Here is a 17,079-nt window from a genome sequence, read left to right as displayed (position 1 = left end):
AACAATAAGCTAAACTTATTTCAAACGCACACCCGTTCCATTCCAGCTGAGGGGAAATATTTACAGCACAATAATCCTCGTCACCCCAGACCAGATGTTGCTGAAAGAGGGTCTGGGCTCCTCTGTTAATGGATGGAAGCTGTCAGCCTGGCGACGGATGCGATGCAGGTAAATTGACAAGACGGGAATTCTAAATAAGAGCGGAAATAAAAAGGGATGAAAAGGTGATTATTATTTTTTTCCCCCAAAAACCTGCTAGGATTATAATGTGTGTGTTTTGCATCACTGGCAGCGAGTGGGGCTTTCAAGTCTGGGCGGCTTATCTTGTTAAGCGCTCCATTCGCTTTGCACACAAGGTGTGGATGAAGAGGTATGTCAGGCACCAGTCCGAGTCCTCTCGATTGTGCAAGAGACAGGCGAAACAGTTCACACCTACTACCATCACCCTCTTTTGTGTGCAACTCAGCACTTGAGAAAGGACCTGTGCATTCTACAAGACCGTAAGATGGAGGAGCAGAATTCAGCCAGTCGAGTCTGCTCATGGCTGATTTCAAAGCTCAAAGTAAATTTATTGTCAGGGGACATGTATCTCGTCATATCCCACCCTGAGATTCATTTTCTTCCAGGCATTCACAGTAGTTCACAGCAGAGCCGGTGAACAACTGCACACAAGCTAAACAAGGCTGACAAACTATCAGTGTGCAAAAGAAAACAGTCTTCAGAATCAGAATCTGGTTTAATATCACCAGCATATGTCATGAAATTTATTAACTTAGCAGCAGCAGTACAATGCAATACATGATAATACAGAGAGAAAAACGTGAATTACAGTAACTATATATATATTAAATTGTTAAATTAAAAATAGTGCAAAAACAGAAATAATTAAAAAAAAGGTAGTGAGGTCATATTCATGGGTTCAACGTCCATTCAGAAATCAGATGGCAGAGGGGAGGAAGCTGTTCCTGAATCGTTGAGTGTGTGCCTTCAGGCTCCTGTACCTCCTCCCTGATGGTAACAATGAGAAGTGGGCATGTCCTGGGTGATGGGGGTCCTTAGTGATGGACGCTGCCTTTCTGAGGCATCGCTCCTTGAAGGTGTCCTGGATACTATGGAGACAGGTGCCCGTGATGGAGATGACTGAGTTTACAACTCTCTGATTCCCCCCTCCCACGATAGCTGACAGTGATGCAGCCAGACTGAATGCTCTCCACGGTACATTTCTAGAGGTTTTCGAGTGTTTTAGTTGGCAAACCAAATCTTCTGAGACTCCTAATGTAACATAACCGCTGAGAAACAAGGCTGTAAGGTATAGAACCAGAATTACGCTATTCAACCCATCGAGTCTGCTCTATCATCCAATCCCGGCTGATTTCAAAGCTGATTTATTGTCAAAGTACGAATTCGTCACCGCATACCACTTTGAGATTATTTTCTTACAGGCATTCACAGTAGAACAAGTACAGTGGAATCAGTGAAAAAACTGCACACAGACAAGGACTGACAAACAAACGATGTGCAAAAGACTGCGCAAATACAATCGAGGTGTAGAGTCCCTGAAAGTAAGTCCATAGGTTGTGGGGTCAGTTCAGAGTTGAGGTGAGTGAAGTTATCCATGCACGATGGCTGAGAGGTAATAATTGTTCCTGAACCTGGTGGTGTGGGGCCTGTACCTCCTTCCCAATGGCAGCAGCGAGAAGAGAGCACGGCCTAGATAGAAGGGGGTCCTTGATAATGGAGGCTGCTTTCTTGTGGTAACGTGCCCTGTAGATGTGCTCAGTGCTGGGGAGGGCTTTTGCTGTGATGGTCTAGGCTGTTCTTTTCCGTTTCCATCCTTGGGCACTGGCGTTTCCAAGCCAGACCATCGGAAGACCTGGTCGGAACTCTTCTCCGTGATCAAAGTGTGCTGGAACCAACTGAAACCATTTCTCCGGCCAGAGATTGCGTTGGAGTCTTGTCTGTCCGTGCAGCTCGCGGGTGCAGCCATTTCAGAAGGTGCTCCATCTTCATTTACCGGAGATCCAGGCAATAAGTGCTGGCTTTGGCAGCAATGCTCAACATCCTGAAAGTGAGTAAGTCAAAGAGGCACGTTCCAAGAACCTTTCAAACTCTGCATTCTTTATTCACCACCCCTTGGAAGCTACTGGAGTTTAGGAGTGGTGGCCTTACAGATTCTGCCTCTCACCTAATTTCTCTCTTTCTCTTCGTCTACACAGGGAAAAAACATTCTTGCAGGAAAATCCGTGTTTGTTCCTTCCTTATGTGCCCTGTCATGTGATGTCGGCGATCGTGGTCTTTCCATAACCATGATTATTCTTGGCAAATTCTACAGAAGTGGTCTGCCATTGCCTTCTTCTGGGCAGTGTTTTTACAAGACAGGTGACCCCGGCCATTATCAATGCTCTTCTGAGATTGTCTGCCTGGTGTTGGTGGTCACATAACCAGGACTTGTGATGTGCACCGGCTGCTCATACGACCATCCACCACCTGCTCCCACGGCTTCACGTGACCCTGATCGAGGGGCTAAACAGGTGCTACACCTTGCCCAAGGGTGACCTGCAGGCTAGCGGAGGGAAGGAGCGCCTCACACCTCCCCTGGTAGAGACGTATCTCCACCCCGCCTCCCAAACTGAGTGTATCCTGTAAAACTGATTCCATAGCGTTATGCGATCCATAGTGAAATGCCTGAACAAAACTGGCTCTGTGAAGAAATTGCATCAATCATGTCATTGGACTTGATTAAAGACTGGCTTTATTTGTCACATGGATAGATAGATAGATAGGCATACTTTATTGATCCTGAGGGAAATTGGGTTTCGTTACAGTTGCACCAACCAAGGATAGAGTATAAATATAGCAATATAAAACCATAAATAATTAAATAATAATATGTAAATTATGCCAGATGGAAATAAGTCCAGGACCAGCCTATTGGCTTAGGGTGTCTGACACTCCAGGGGAGGAGTTGTAAAGTTTGATGGCCACAGGCAGGAATGACTTCCTATGACGCTCTGTGTTGCATCTGGTGGAATGAGTCTCTGGCTGAATGTAAGATGGCATGCAACTTGGACAGCATCCTCTTTTCAGACACCACCGTCAGAGAGTCCAGTTCCATCCCCACAACATCACTGGCCTTACGAATGAGTTTGTTGATTCTGTTGGTGTCTGCTACCCTCAGCCTGCTGCCCCAGCACACAACAGCAAACATGATCGCACTGGCCACCACAGACTCGTAGAACATGTACATCACAGGCAAAGCTTGCCCCACCGTAGAGCACATCTAGAAGGAGCACTGTCACAAGAAAGCAGCATCCATCATCCGAGACGCCCCCTCCCCATTCAGACCGTGCTCTCTTCTCATTGCTGCCATCGGGAAGGAGGTACGGGAGCCTTGCGTCCCACACCACCAGGTTCAGGGACCGTTATTACCCTTCAACCATCATGCTCCTGAATCAGCGTGGATAACTTCACCTCACCTCAACACTGAACTGATTCCACAACCTACGGACTCACTTTCAAGGACTCTTCAGGGCTCATGTTCTCAGAATTAATTTTATTCGCCATTCTTTTGCCATTGGCGTTTGTCGATCTTTGTCTGTTTATGTATAGCTTTTTGTAAAATTCGCTTGTATTCTTCCATAGAGCAACACAGAAATCTACAGCACATTACAGGCCCTTCGGCCCACAATGTTGTGCCGACCATGTAACCTACTCTAAAAACTGCCTAGGACTTCCCTAGCGCGTAGCCCCCTATTTTTCTAAGCTCCATATACCTATTGTATCCGCCTCCACCACCGTCGCTAGCAGTGCATTCCACGCACCCACCACTCTCTGTGTGAAAAGCTTACCTGTGACATCTCCCTTGTACCTACTTCCAAAGACCTTAAAACAGTGCCCCCTCGTGTTAGCCATTTCAGTCCTGGGAAAAAGCCTCTGACTAGCCACATGATCAATGCCTCTCACATCTTGTACACCTCTGTCAGGTCCCCTTTCATCTTCCGTCACTCCAAGGAGAAAAGGCCAAATTTGCTCAGCCTATTCTCATAAGGCATACTTTCTAATTCAGGCAACATCCTTGTAAATCTCCTCTGCACTCTCTCTATAGTATCCACATCCTTTCTGCAGTGAGATGACTAAAACTGAACACAGTACACCAAATGGGGTCTGACTAAGGTCTTATATAAGTGTAACATTACCTCACAGTTCTTGAACTCATGAAGGCCAACACACCATACGCCTTTCTGACAACACTGTCAACCTGTAGGTGCCTGCAAGAAACTGAATCTCACGATAGTATATGTACTTGATGATAAACTTACTTTGAACTTTTGTACGTTGACTTTGTACATCAAAACATACAGTGGAACACATCATTTGCGTCAACGACCAACTTATTGGAGGACGTGTTCGGGCAGCCTGCAAGTGTCACCATGTTTCCGGTGCAAATGTTGCATGTCCACAATTTACTAACACTGAATTGTACTGTTAGAGTGATGTTTGGGTTTAGGTCATTTACATTCAGCAAATGGTTTTGGCTACCAGTCTTCTGTTCCTTGATAATGTATTGTGGATTCAGTTTGGGACAATGCATTCCTAAAAGCCGTGGATTCCAGTCCAGACGCTGTTGGCGTCTGTGGGATGGATGCAAATCAGCAGGTGTGAAGTTTGTATGTAGTTTCAAAAGAAAGCATTGTCTATACTTTAGAAACGTAGAACATAGAAACACAGAAGACCTACAGCACAATACAGGCCCTTCGGCCCACAAAGTTGTGCCGATCATGTCCCTACCTTAGAAATTACTAGACTTACCCATATCCCTCTATTTTTCTAAGCTCCATGTACCTATCCAAAAGTCTCTTAAAAGACCCTATCGTATCCGCCTCCACCACTGTTGCTGGCAGCCAATTCCACGCACTCACCACTCTCTGCGTAAAAAAACTTACCCCTGAGATCTCCTCTGTACCTACTCCCCAGCACCTTAAACCTGTGTCTTCTTGTGGCAACCATTTCAGCCCTGGGAAAAGGCCTCTGACTATCCACAAAATCAATGCCTCTCATCATCTTATACACCTCTATCAGGTCACCTCTCATCCTCTGTCGCTCCAAGGAGAAAAGGCCGAGTTCACTCAACCTATTCTCATAAGGCATGCTCCCCAATCCAGGCAACATCCTTGTAAATCTCCTCTGCACCCTCTCTATGGCTTCCACATCCTTCCTGTAGTGAGGCCAGCAGAACTGAGCACAGTACTCCAAGTGGGGTCTGACCAGAGTCCTATATAGCTGCAACATTACCTCTTGGCTCCTAAATTCAATTCCACGATTAATGAAGGCCAATACACCATATGCCTTCTTAACCACAGAGTCAACCTGCGCAGCTGCTTTGAGCATCCTATGGACTCGGACCGCAAGATCCCTCTGATCCTCCACACTGCCAAGGGTCTTTAATACTATATTAATACTATATTCTGCCATCATATTTGATCTACCAAAATGAACCACCTCACACTTATCTGGGTTGAACTCCATCTGCCACTTCTCAGCCCAGTTTTGCATCCTATCAATATCTCGCTGTAACCTCTGACAGCCCTCCACACTATCCACAACACCTCCAACCTTAGTGTCATCAGCAAACTTACTAACCCATCCTTCCACTTCCTCATCCAGGTCATTTATAAAACTCACGAAGAGAAAGGGTCCCAGTACAGATCCCTGAAGCACACCACTGGTCACCGACCTCCATGCAGAATATGACCCGTCTACAACCACTCTTTGCCTTCTGTGGGCAAGCCAGTTCAGGATCCACAAAGCAATGTCCCCTTGGATCCCATGCCTCCTTACTTTCTTTGCATGGGGTACCTTATCAAATGCCTTGCTGAAATCCATATACACTACATCTATGGCTCTACCTTCATCAATGTGTTTAGTCACATCCTCAAAAAATTCAATCAGGCTCGTAAGGCACGACCTGCCCTTTGTAAATATGGAATGGTTCTTTGTGCTTAGCAAATAAATATCGAGCCCCAAGTTGGGCCAGCAGACCTTTCCACCGAAAGCATCTCCATATGATGCCTGCTGTACCTGGTCTTGTCGAATAAAGAGTAATTTTCTCTGGTGATTTCATTCATGCAACAACACAGTCTTTGGACTGTGGGAGGAAACCAGAGCACCCGGAGGAAACCCACGCGATCATGGAGAGAGCCGCGTTTCCAACTTTTTCCCTGTGTCAGACGTACAGCTAATAGTACCACCTTCCCTAAAGGGTGACTTGCAGGTTCAGTCGGTGTTAAGGAAGGCAAATGCATTGTTGGCGTTCATGTCTAGAGGACTAGAATATAAAGTCATGGATGTAATGGTGAGGCTTTAAAAGGCATGTGGATGTAGTGATGGTGGGGGTTGCGATGGGATTGGTTATGGGTGGGGGTGTTGATCAGCCTGATGTCCTCGGGCAAGTGACAGCTTTGGAGTCAGACCACACTTGGAGTATTGTCAGCAGCTTTGGGCCCCTCATCTACGAAAGGACATGCTTGCATTGGAGAAGGTCACATGATTGATCTTGCAATGAAAGGGTTAATATATGAGGAGCGTCTGAGGGCTGTCTGAGGGCCTGTACACACTGGAGTTCAGAAGAATGGTGGGATCTCATTGAAACCTACTGAACATCGAAAGGCCGAGATAGATTGGACGTGGAGAGAGTGTTCCCAGTAGTGAGGGAGTCTAGGACAAGAAGACACAGCCTCAGAATACAAGGATGTCCATTTAGAACAGAATTGAAGGGGAATTTCTTTAGCCAGAGGCTGGGGAGTCCGTAGAAATCATTGCCACAGATGGCTGTGGAGCCTAAGTCATTGGGTACATTTAAAGTGGAGGTCGATAGGTTCATAATTAGTAAAGGTGTTAAAGGTTACGGGGAGAAGGCAAGAGATTGGAGTTGGGAGGGATAATAAATCATTCAAAGTAAATTTATTATCAAAGTACATATATGTCACCATATACAACCCTGAGATTCTTTTTCTTGCAAGCATACTCAATACCCATAACAGAATAATAACCATAATATAATCAGTGAAAGACTGCACCATCTCAGGCATTTAACCGGAGTGCAAAAGACAACAAACTCCGAAAATACAAAAATAAAGAAATAATAATAATAAATAAATAAGCCATCAATATTAAGAACATGAGATGAAGAGTCCATAGGCTGTGGGAACTTTTCAGCGAAGGGGCAAGTGAAGTTGAGTGAAGTTATTCCATTTGGTTCAGGAGCCTGATGGTTGAGGGATAGTAACTGTTCCTGTCCCAAGGCTCCTGCATCTTCTTTGTGATGGCAACAGTGAAAAGAGAGCAAGACCTAGGTGGTGGGGGGTGGGGGGGGGGTGTCCCTGCTGATAGAGGTGTGCGGATGCTCGAAATCGAGAGCGCCATATCTAAAGGGCTGGGAGAACTCGGCTGGTCAGGCAGCATCTACGGAAAGGAATAAACAGTCAACGTTTCCTGCTGAAAGGGGTCAGTCCTGATAAAGTCTCGGCCTGAAACATGGGCTCTTCATTCCTCCTCGTAGTTGCTGCCTGACCTGCTGAGTTCCTCTGGCATTGTGTGTGTGTGTATCTGAACATAAGGTGACACTGACAGAAAATGATACAGTGACTCTTGGCACGAGGAACTCTTCTAGGTAGCTAGGTCAGTCAGTGTTAGTGTAGGTATGAGGTGTGGAGTGTAAGTGAATCATCCTGGTTCCTTGGCTGTGTAAGTCTCGGGAAGACAACGTCCGGCCCCACCAAACTCGTGAAACTGAGGCGCGCTCGATCCCACCCGAAACCCCAGTTTGTGTGGATGCTGTGTAATTTGCTACCCTGTTACAAATTAATGCCGTGAAATAATGGACAGTAGGCTGCATATGATTAAAAGGATTATATTTATGACTCTGAACTAAAGGGTTAGTAAAGAATAACAAAAAGAAAAGGGCCCATTTTAATTAAACAGTCAAATGTGCACAAGTTGGAGCTGATCTGGAACGTCTCTGTCACTCACGCGCCGGGCCCTCAGTCAACGTGAAAGCACGCACCATCTTCTGAACGTCGCTCACAATCCATCTCGAACAAACAGGTCTCCCACCAGGTCGTATCCCACGACCGGTTCTCCCCGGCGACTTCTCTCTTCATCCCCTCTCGAACAAACGCCCCCAAACCCAACCTTAGTGTCCCTCACCAGAGACACCTCCCCTTAATCTGACCATCCTAATTGGATGGCACGCATTTCCCCTCGTCCCTTATCTTCAACAGTAACCCAAACAAGCTGAAAACAGAACAGACTGCTCTTACAGAACTGCCAAAATTAAATCCATACAGCATAACAGTAAAAATATGAGCCAGGGCATTACATAAGTGTAAAGTGACAGATCATAAATGGTGCTGAGGGGCTGTGGAGAGGAATGGCTGATGTGGACGTGTGATTTAATGGGTGGAGGTGTTGATCAGACTGATGGCTTGGGAGGAGTAAGTTATTGAATCTGGTGCCACTGACGTGGAAGCTACGAAGCCTCCTCCCTGATGGGAGTGTGATCAATGGTCCATGACCAGGGGAGGGTGGGATCCTGCATGATGTTGCTGGCCTTTTCCCAACACCTTTCTGTATATATCTCCTTACGGCGGCTAGGCTGGTGCCACTGACGAGATGGGCAGTTTTATCCACCCGTTATCTTCCATCTTTTCTTGAAAAACTGAAGGCTTTTGGCCAGCTGGCCTTCATCGCCCTTGACACTGAGTACAGAAGGTGGGATGTTACGTTGCAGTTGTACAAGATGTTGCTCTAAGATGGTTTATTGTCGTCCTTCAACTTGTTGTTCAGTGGTTAAATCGAATCCGACTCTTCGTGACTTCATGGCCCAGAGGGTTTCCATGGCAAGATACGGATACGGAAGTAGATTTCTTCCGTGCAGATACTGCTGCTGCCCAGGTTGGGGCCCGGCTGGGTTTGAACTCAGGACCTTCTGCTTTGAAGTCCAGTGCTGATACCACTACACCACCAGCCGGCCCCGTTCTTCAGCACACGAGTGTAAAGGAGAACGAAATGATCGTTACTCCCCATCCGATGCAGCATAAAAAAAGCACACAATAAGCATAAAGAATGCAATTAAAAAATCAGAATAAATATAAATGTAAAAGAAATCCGTAAAACCCAATGTACATGTGACTGTCATATGTATAGACTGATTGTATGTGCATAGGGTGATGCTGGGTGACGTTTTTTCTGGTGGTGGGGGTGTAGTGGGGTGCTGCTCCCAATGCGGCCTCCTCCTCATTGGTAAGGCCCGTAGTAAATTGGGGGACCGCTTCGCTGAGCCCCTCTGGATCATCCGCCACAAACTGGACGTCCCGGTGGCCGAGCATTTTAATTCCCATTCCCATTCCTGCTCCAACGTGTCGGCCCAAAGCCTCCTCTTGTGCCAAGATGAGGCCACCCTCAGGGTGGAGGAGCAACACCTTGTGTTCCCTCTGGGTAGCCTCCAACCTGGTGACATGAATATCGATTTCTCCTTCCAGTAAACAAATCCCTTCCCCCACCATTCCTCACTTTGATCTTTCACTTCTTCTTAGCTGCCAGTTACTTCCCCCCATGTTCCCCCCCCCCCCACTTTCTCCTATGGTCCACTCTCCGCTCCTATCAGGTTCCTTCCTCTCCAGCCCTTGACCTTTCCCACCCACCTGGCTTCATCCATCACCTTCCAGCTAGCCTCTCTCCCCCTCCCCTCACCTTTTTATTCTGGCATCGTCCCCCTTCCTTCTCGGTCCCGATGAGGGGTGTCGGCCCAAAGCATCGACGGTCTTATCAATTCCTATGGGTGCTGCCTGACCTGCTGTGTGTGTTGCCATGGGGAGTGTGCATCAGCCTGAGAACTTGGGGAAGTGACAGTCTTTGAGTCCCGTCTTCCTGGCGTGGATGCACCGCAACCTGATGGGAGTGGGCAGGATGTGTCTGGCATCCCTCAAGATATTGCTGGCCTGTTAACTTCAAAAGGAGCCTGGCATTTCAGACTCCGTGAATCGAACTGAAGTGAATTTATTGGATTTAACTTTTTTTTTGAATTATTCTTCTCCCACCTTCCTTCATCCCTGCCCCTCTTTTATAGCTTCAGCAAGTCTGACGAGCAGCGATACTGGGAGCAGTTCCGGTACCCAACGGAAGAGAGTGACGCCTATCGGGGCACAAGGAAGCGCAAGAAGAATCTGAAGGCCTTTGGTTACTGCGTCTTCATTATGTTGGCTGGAGTATTCATCCACTACGTTGGCTTCAGGTATGCTTGAACTTCCTGCATTTTCTGAGCTGTACCATGACATGAAACCTCGGTACGATAATGTATTTTTCACACACAGACACACGCACACACCTATTATCACCTTATACTCGTGTTTATTGTGTGGAGAGCTTTGTATCCGGTCTCTTCACTGTCTGGTATGGAGGGACCATTGCACAGGACCAGAGTGTTGCTGTTAAAATACGTGGAAAAGAAAGTGCTGGAGTCACTCAGGACTGTTTATCAGATGCATCAACAATCAAACTGACAAAAATCAGCGAAAATAGTAAAAGAGGCTGCAGTGCTCTGTGTGTGCTAGTATGATGAACTGATCAGTGAGGCTTTGGGCCTACTTCTGGCTGCTCTGGGGTTCGGACCCGAGGACTTAATTTGGTTCGGAGTGCTGTTTTGCGCTTTAATTATTTTCAGGATTTGCATTTTTTCTCCACTTTCTCTCGCGCATCGGGTGTCGGCCTTTAATTGTTTTTCTTTAATTGGTTTCTTTCGTGTTTTTTGCTTTTTTGGCTGCCTGTAAGCAGCTAAATCTCAAGGTTGTATCCCCTATATGAAACCACGCCCCCTCCAGTTTCCTTGGCTGCTAAGTCCGGGGAAGACACTCTCCGGTCCCGCCGAACTCGTGAATTGAGACCACTGTCTCGTCCCAAACCCGGGTTTGTGTGGATGCTGTGCTACTCTGTTAAAAATTAGTGCCCCGACATAACAGACAGTAAACCGCATAAAATTCAAGAAATTATATTTATGAATCTTAACTGAAGGGTTAGTAAAGAATAACAAAAAGAAAAGGGCCCATTTTAATTAAACAGTCAAATGTGCGCAAGTTGGAGCTCAGAGCTTCTCCATAGTCACTGATCCTCAATCGATCCTGCCCCTGGTTTCGTCAAAACACGGTCCCCTCTTAGTCGAATGCTACGACCTCTTCTCTCCTGCGTCTTCCCTCTTCATCTCCTCTCGAAGAACAGCCCCAAGGCCAACCTTAGTTTCCGTCACCATAGAAACCTTCCCTCAGCTCTACCATCCTCTTTGGATGGCACACATTTCTCCTTATCCTTATCTTCAACAATAACCCAAACAAGCTGAAAACAGAACAGAACTGCCAAATGAAACACCCTACAGCATAACAGTAAAAATATGAACCAGGGCATTACATATACATACTTTGATAATAAATATACTCTGAATCTTTGAAGAAAACTGCCAATATTTACAGGAAGATATCTACCAGAAAGCACAGTAAAAGCTCCAAACTATTTTTGTCCAATGTAAACTCCTGGCAGCTGCGATCACTCTCCCCTACTGAGAGTTCAGAGCGCACACAAAATGCTGGAGGAACTCAGCAGGCCAGGCAGCATCTGTGGAAAAGAGTATTGCTGACGTTTCGGCCTGAGATGCTTTTCTGTAGGTGCTGCCTGGCCTGCTGAGTTCCTCCGGCATTTTGTCTGTGTTACATCGGTCAGTAGTGTTCAATATCGAGGACATCTTCGAAAGGAAGTCGGCATCCATCATTCAGGACCCCCACCACCCAGGACATGCCCTCTTGTCACCACTATCATCGGAGAGGAGGTACAGGAGCCTGAAGACACACACTCAGTATTTTAGGAGCAACTTCGTGCACTCCACCGTCAAATTTCTGAATGGACAACAGACCCATAAACACAACCTCACGATTTGCTCTCTTTTTGCACAAATTATCTAATTTAATCTTTTTGTGCGTGTTTCTTATTGTAATTTATGGTGCTTTTTTAATGCATTGCACTGTGCAGCTGCGGCAAAACGACAGATTGCTTGACGTATGTTGCTGGTAATAAGCCTATTTCTGACTCTGATGCTGAAGTTGCTTTCTTTGTGCTGCCAGTCTCTCAAATTAAACCAGAGTAAGATGCCAGGACAGTGTGGCCGAAGCTTTATAAATATTGTGCATACACCCTTCCCCCTCCCCCGGTTTCACCTATCACCTACTTCTTCTCCTCTCCCCCACCTTCTTACTCTGACCTCTAATCTCTTTTTTCCCAGTCCTGATGAAGGGTCTCGGCCCGAAACGTCGACTGTTCACTCTTTTCCATTGATGTTGCCTGGCCTGCTGAGTCCCTCCCAGCATTTTGCATGTGTTACTGTGGATTTCCAGCATCTGCAGATTTTCTCTTGTCTGCACGTATATTTGGAGTGTTTGATAAGACGTCAGAGGCAGCTTTACATAGCATCTAAATCATGCTACCCCGGTGAGTCTGTGAACAGCTATTAACCACTGCTGCACACAGGAACGTGTGTGGTGACAATGTAGTCGAAACTTTCCAAAGACATCTTGGGTAAGTTATTTCTTTAATATCCACGCAGTGGCCACTCTGTTAGGCACACCTGTACACCTGCTCGTTAATACAAATGTCTAATCAGCCAATCATGTGGCAGCAACTCAATGCATAAAAGCATGCAGACGCGGTCAAGAGGCTCAGACCAAAGATCAGAATGGGGAAGAAATGTGATCTAAGTGACTTTGACCATGGAATGTTGGTGCCTGATGGGGTGGTTTAATTATCTCAGAAACTGGTGATTTCAATAGACAATGGGCGCAGGAGTAGGCCATTCGGCCCTTCAAGCCAGCACCGCCATTCACTGTGATCATGGCTGATCATCCACAATCAGTACCCCGTTCCCGCTTGGGATCTTCACACACAGCAGTCCCTAGAGTTTACAGAGAACAGTGCGAAAAACAAAAAAAAACACATCCAGTGAGCGGCAGTTCTGTTGGCAAAAACGCCTCGTTAATGGGAGAGGTCTGAGGAGACTGGCCAGACTGGTTCCAGCTGACAGGAAGGCGACAGTAACTCAGATGACCACCCGTTACAACAGCGGTGTGCAGGAGAACATCTCTGAATGCACAGCGCGCCTAATCTTGATGTCAGTGGGCTACAGCAGCAGAAGACCACGGAGATACACTCAGTGGCCACTTTATCAGATACAGGAGGTGCCTGGCAGTGATGACGATTCCATTACTGCTGCTGTCGGTAAGGAGTTTGCTCGTACTCCTGTGCTTCCTCCAGGTGCTCTGGATTCCTCCCGCCTTCAAAAGATGCACGGATTAGAGTCAGCAAGCTGTGAGCAGGCTATACAGCCGCCGAAGCATGGCAACACTTACGGCCTGCCCCCAGCACAATCCTTGCCGATTCGATTTGACGCCGAGCAGTGCATTGCACTCTGTGTTTCGAAGGACCGCTGACAAATGGAGCTAACTTTTCTTTCTTTCTCTCCCCGCTCTCCTCGGATTGTGTCGGTCGTCGATGCAGTTGTCTCCGCTCTCTCGGCGCCGCCGCGCCGCTGATCTCAGGGCGCGGCTTTCCCTTCGCGGGCGTTGCACACAAAGGGCGGGATTTCCCTTCCTCCACCTCTGCTGCTGCCCTCGCCGGCATCGCCTCCATTTCCCGAACATTCTTACTCACCCCTTCTTCCCGCCACCTTGGCAGCGATAGAGTTCCTCGTGTCCTTACCTACCGGCCCTCGAGCCTCCGCATCCAACACCTCATTCTCCGCAACTTCCGCCATTTCCAAAGGGGTCCTACTACCAAACATATCTTTACCTCCCCTGTACCATTTCCTCAGGGATCGCTCCCTCCATTATTCCCTTGTCCACTCATCCCTCCCCACTAACCTCCCTCCCAGCACTTATCCCTGCAAGTGGCCAAATTCGTACACCTGCCCACTCACTTCCTCCCTCACCTCCATTCAGGTCTCTAAACAGTCCTTCCAAATGAGGCAACTGTTGTGTCCGGTGCCTCCTCTACGGCAGTGAGACCCACCGCAAATTGGGGAATCACTTAGCTGAGCACCTCCACAACATCTGCCAAAAGCGGAACTTCCCAGTGGCCAACCATTTTAAATCCGATTCCCATTCCTGTTCCCAACATGCCGATCCGCGGCCTCCTCTTATGCCACGATCAGGCCACCCTCAGGGTGGAGGAGCAGCACTTTGTATTCCATCTGGGTAGTCTCCAACCTGATGGCATGAATATTGATTTCTCCTCTGAAAAAAAAATTCCCTCCCCCTCCCCTCTTCTTCTGTTCCCTGCATCTGCTTCTTCTCACCTCTTCTCACTGGCCTATTGCCTCCGCCTGCTGCGCCTCCTTCCTTTCCTTTCCCCTATGGTCCACTCTCCTCTCCTATCAGATGCCTTCTTCTCCGACCCTTTATCTTTCCCACCTACCCGACTTCATCCGTCACCTCCTAGCTATCCTCCTTCCCCTCCCCCCAGCTTTTTAAGCCGTCGTCTTGCCCCCCCTCACTTCCTTTCCAGTCCCGAAGAAGGGTCTCGGCCGGAAACGTCGACTGCCTGTTCATTTCCATAGATGCTGAGTTCCTGCAGTGTTGCGCATGTGTGTGTGTTGCACTTCACTGCATGTTACTCGTGACAAATAAATAAAGCTAATCTTTAAAAAGGCCATTGCTCCAGGTCTGATCAAAGAGAGGGCATTTAAGGAGGGTCTTAAGTTATTGGGAAGTCGAATGCAGAAGGGCAGGGAGCGTGGTTAAAGTTTGGGTGTAACTAGCAGGCAGAGTGAGAAAGAGCAGAGCCGCAGGGAAGAGTGGGACCGGAAGGTCACGAAGCGGTGGATCCGTGCGAGCGTTCGAACCCCCGGATGAGAATCATTACATCTCAAACGCTGCTGTATGTGCGGCATTGTGGACCTCTTGTCTTGCCGGGCCTTCATTCATTCCCTCCTTTCAAACATGGGCGCAGGAGATTTTTAACATCACAATGAGCACGCACAAAGGGCTTTTTCATTTTCGAGCGAGCGCCTCATTTGCATTGAGCTTTGAAAGTAGGATTTGGGCACCAGAACGGGAAATATGAGCAGGCTCCTTTCCCTCGTATGTATTCCCCAGCCGACCGACGCACTATAGATTCCCAGCATTTTCTCTTTTCATCATTTCCAACACTTACGACTGTTAATCATTCAGAATGACACGACGGCAGTTTGAGGAGATTTGCTACTTCACCTAAAACACTCCACAGATGTACTAGGGAGAGCATTCTGACTGGCTGCATCGCCGTCTGGTATGGCGGTGGGGGGTGGTGTGGTGGGGGCTATTGTACAGGATCGAAGTAAGCTGCAGAGAGTTGTAAACTCAGTCAGCTCCATCACGGGCACCAGCCTCCGTAGTGTCCAGGACATCTTCAAGGAGCGGTGTCTCAGAAAGACGGCGTCCATCATTAAGGACCCCCGTCACCCAGGACATGCTTTGTTCTCATTCCTACCATCAGGAAGGAGGTACAGGAGCCTGAAGACACACACTCAACGATTCAGGAACAGCTTCTTCCCCTTTGCCATTTGATTTCCGAATGGAAATTGAACCCATGAACACTACCTCACTACTTTTTTATTTCTATTTTTGCACTGCTTATTTAATTTAACTATTTGATATATATACACACACACACTGTAATTCAAAGGTACAATTTAATATCAGAGAAATGTGTACAATATACATCCTGAAATGCTTTTTTCTTCGCAGACATCCACGAAAACAGAGGAGTGCCCCAAAGAATGACGACAGTTAAATGTTAGAACCCCGAAGTCCCTCCCCCCAGGTCCCCTCCCTCCCGCGCGTAAGCGGCAGCGAACAACAATCCCCCCCTCCCCCCACCGGCAAAAAAAAAGCATCGGCACCCGCCACCGAGCACTCAAGCGTGTGCAAAGCAATAGCAAAGACACAGACTTGCAGTCACCCCGAAGACTTTGCGTTTCACCCGGTATTCAACATCCCACAGGCTCTCTCTCTTCCTAATAAGGGAGAAGGAGATGTCTCCATTTTCCCAGTGAGCGGGGAGACAGAACAACAACTCACAGTATTTTTTCTTTCACTATGAATTGCATTGTACTGCTGTCGCAAGGACAACAAATTTCACGACATATGCTAGTCCTGACGAAGGGTCTCGGCCTGAAACGTCGACTGCACCTCTTCCTACAGTTGCTGCCTGGCCTGCTGCGTTCACCAGCAACTTTGATGTGTGTTGCTTGAATTTCCAGCATCTGCGGAATTCCTGTTGTTTGCCAGTGATATTAAACCTGATTCTGATTTTGAGAGTGAAGGGCTTGGGGCAACTTAGAACTGGGAACAATGATGCTAGTTAACCTGTAAATCTTACGCACCAAACCGTGGAGAGCAGTCTGACGGGTTGCATCACCGTCTGGTCAGGAGGGGCCACTGCACAGGATCGGGAAAAGGCTGCGGAAAGTTGTAAACTCAGCCAGCTCTGTCAGGGGCATTGGCCTCCCCAGCAGCGCATTGAGTTTGAGATTTCGTCTGTCACCTAAAACACTTGAAAACTATGTACTGTGGAGAGCATTCTGACTGACTGCATCACCATCTGGTATCGAGGGTGGCGATGGTGGGGTGGAGGCTACTGCACAGCATCGAAGTAAGCTGCAGAGAGTTGTAAACTCAGTCAGCTTCTTCACGGGCACCAGCCTCCGTAGTATCCAGGACATCTTCAGGGAGCGGTGCCTCAGAAAAGCGGCATCCATCATTAAGGACCCCCGTCACCCAGGACATGCCCTTTTCTCATTGCTACCGTCAGGTAGGAAGTACAGAAGCCTGAAGACACACACTTAGTGATTCAGGAACAGCTTCTTCCTCTCTGCCATCGGATTTCTGAATGGACATTGAACCCATGAAGAACACTAACTACTTTTTTATTTCTGTTTTTACACCACATATTTAATCTAGTTTGGTCTAGTCTGTGCAAGGAGTGACGCCCCACATAAACTTCCAATCT

The 17,079-nt window shown here is 47.5% G+C and overlaps 1 protein-coding gene across 2 annotated transcripts in view; it reads left to right on the top strand.

Moving 5' to 3' along the window:
- The window catches only part of dnajc4 (DnaJ (Hsp40) homolog, subfamily C, member 4), a 274,705-nt gene that overhangs the window by 140,547 nt on the left and 117,079 nt on the right, over window positions 1-17,079 (top strand). For both annotated transcript variants that reach the window (XM_072245531.1, XM_072245532.1), the window contains exon 5: window positions 10,127-10,291. In XM_072245531.1, the coding sequence (XP_072101632.1) occupies window positions 10,127-10,291 (165 nt within the window). The remainder of the gene's footprint in view (window positions 1-10,126; window positions 10,292-17,079) is intronic.

This window comes from Mobula birostris, chromosome 28 (genome assembly GCF_030028105.1).
Source record: "Mobula birostris isolate sMobBir1 chromosome 28, sMobBir1.hap1, whole genome shotgun sequence".
Lineage (NCBI taxonomy): Eukaryota > Metazoa > Chordata > Chondrichthyes > Myliobatiformes > Myliobatidae > Mobula > Mobula birostris.
Note: the sequence above shows the minus strand (reverse complement) of the source record. Positions and strands in the feature narration are given on the sequence as shown.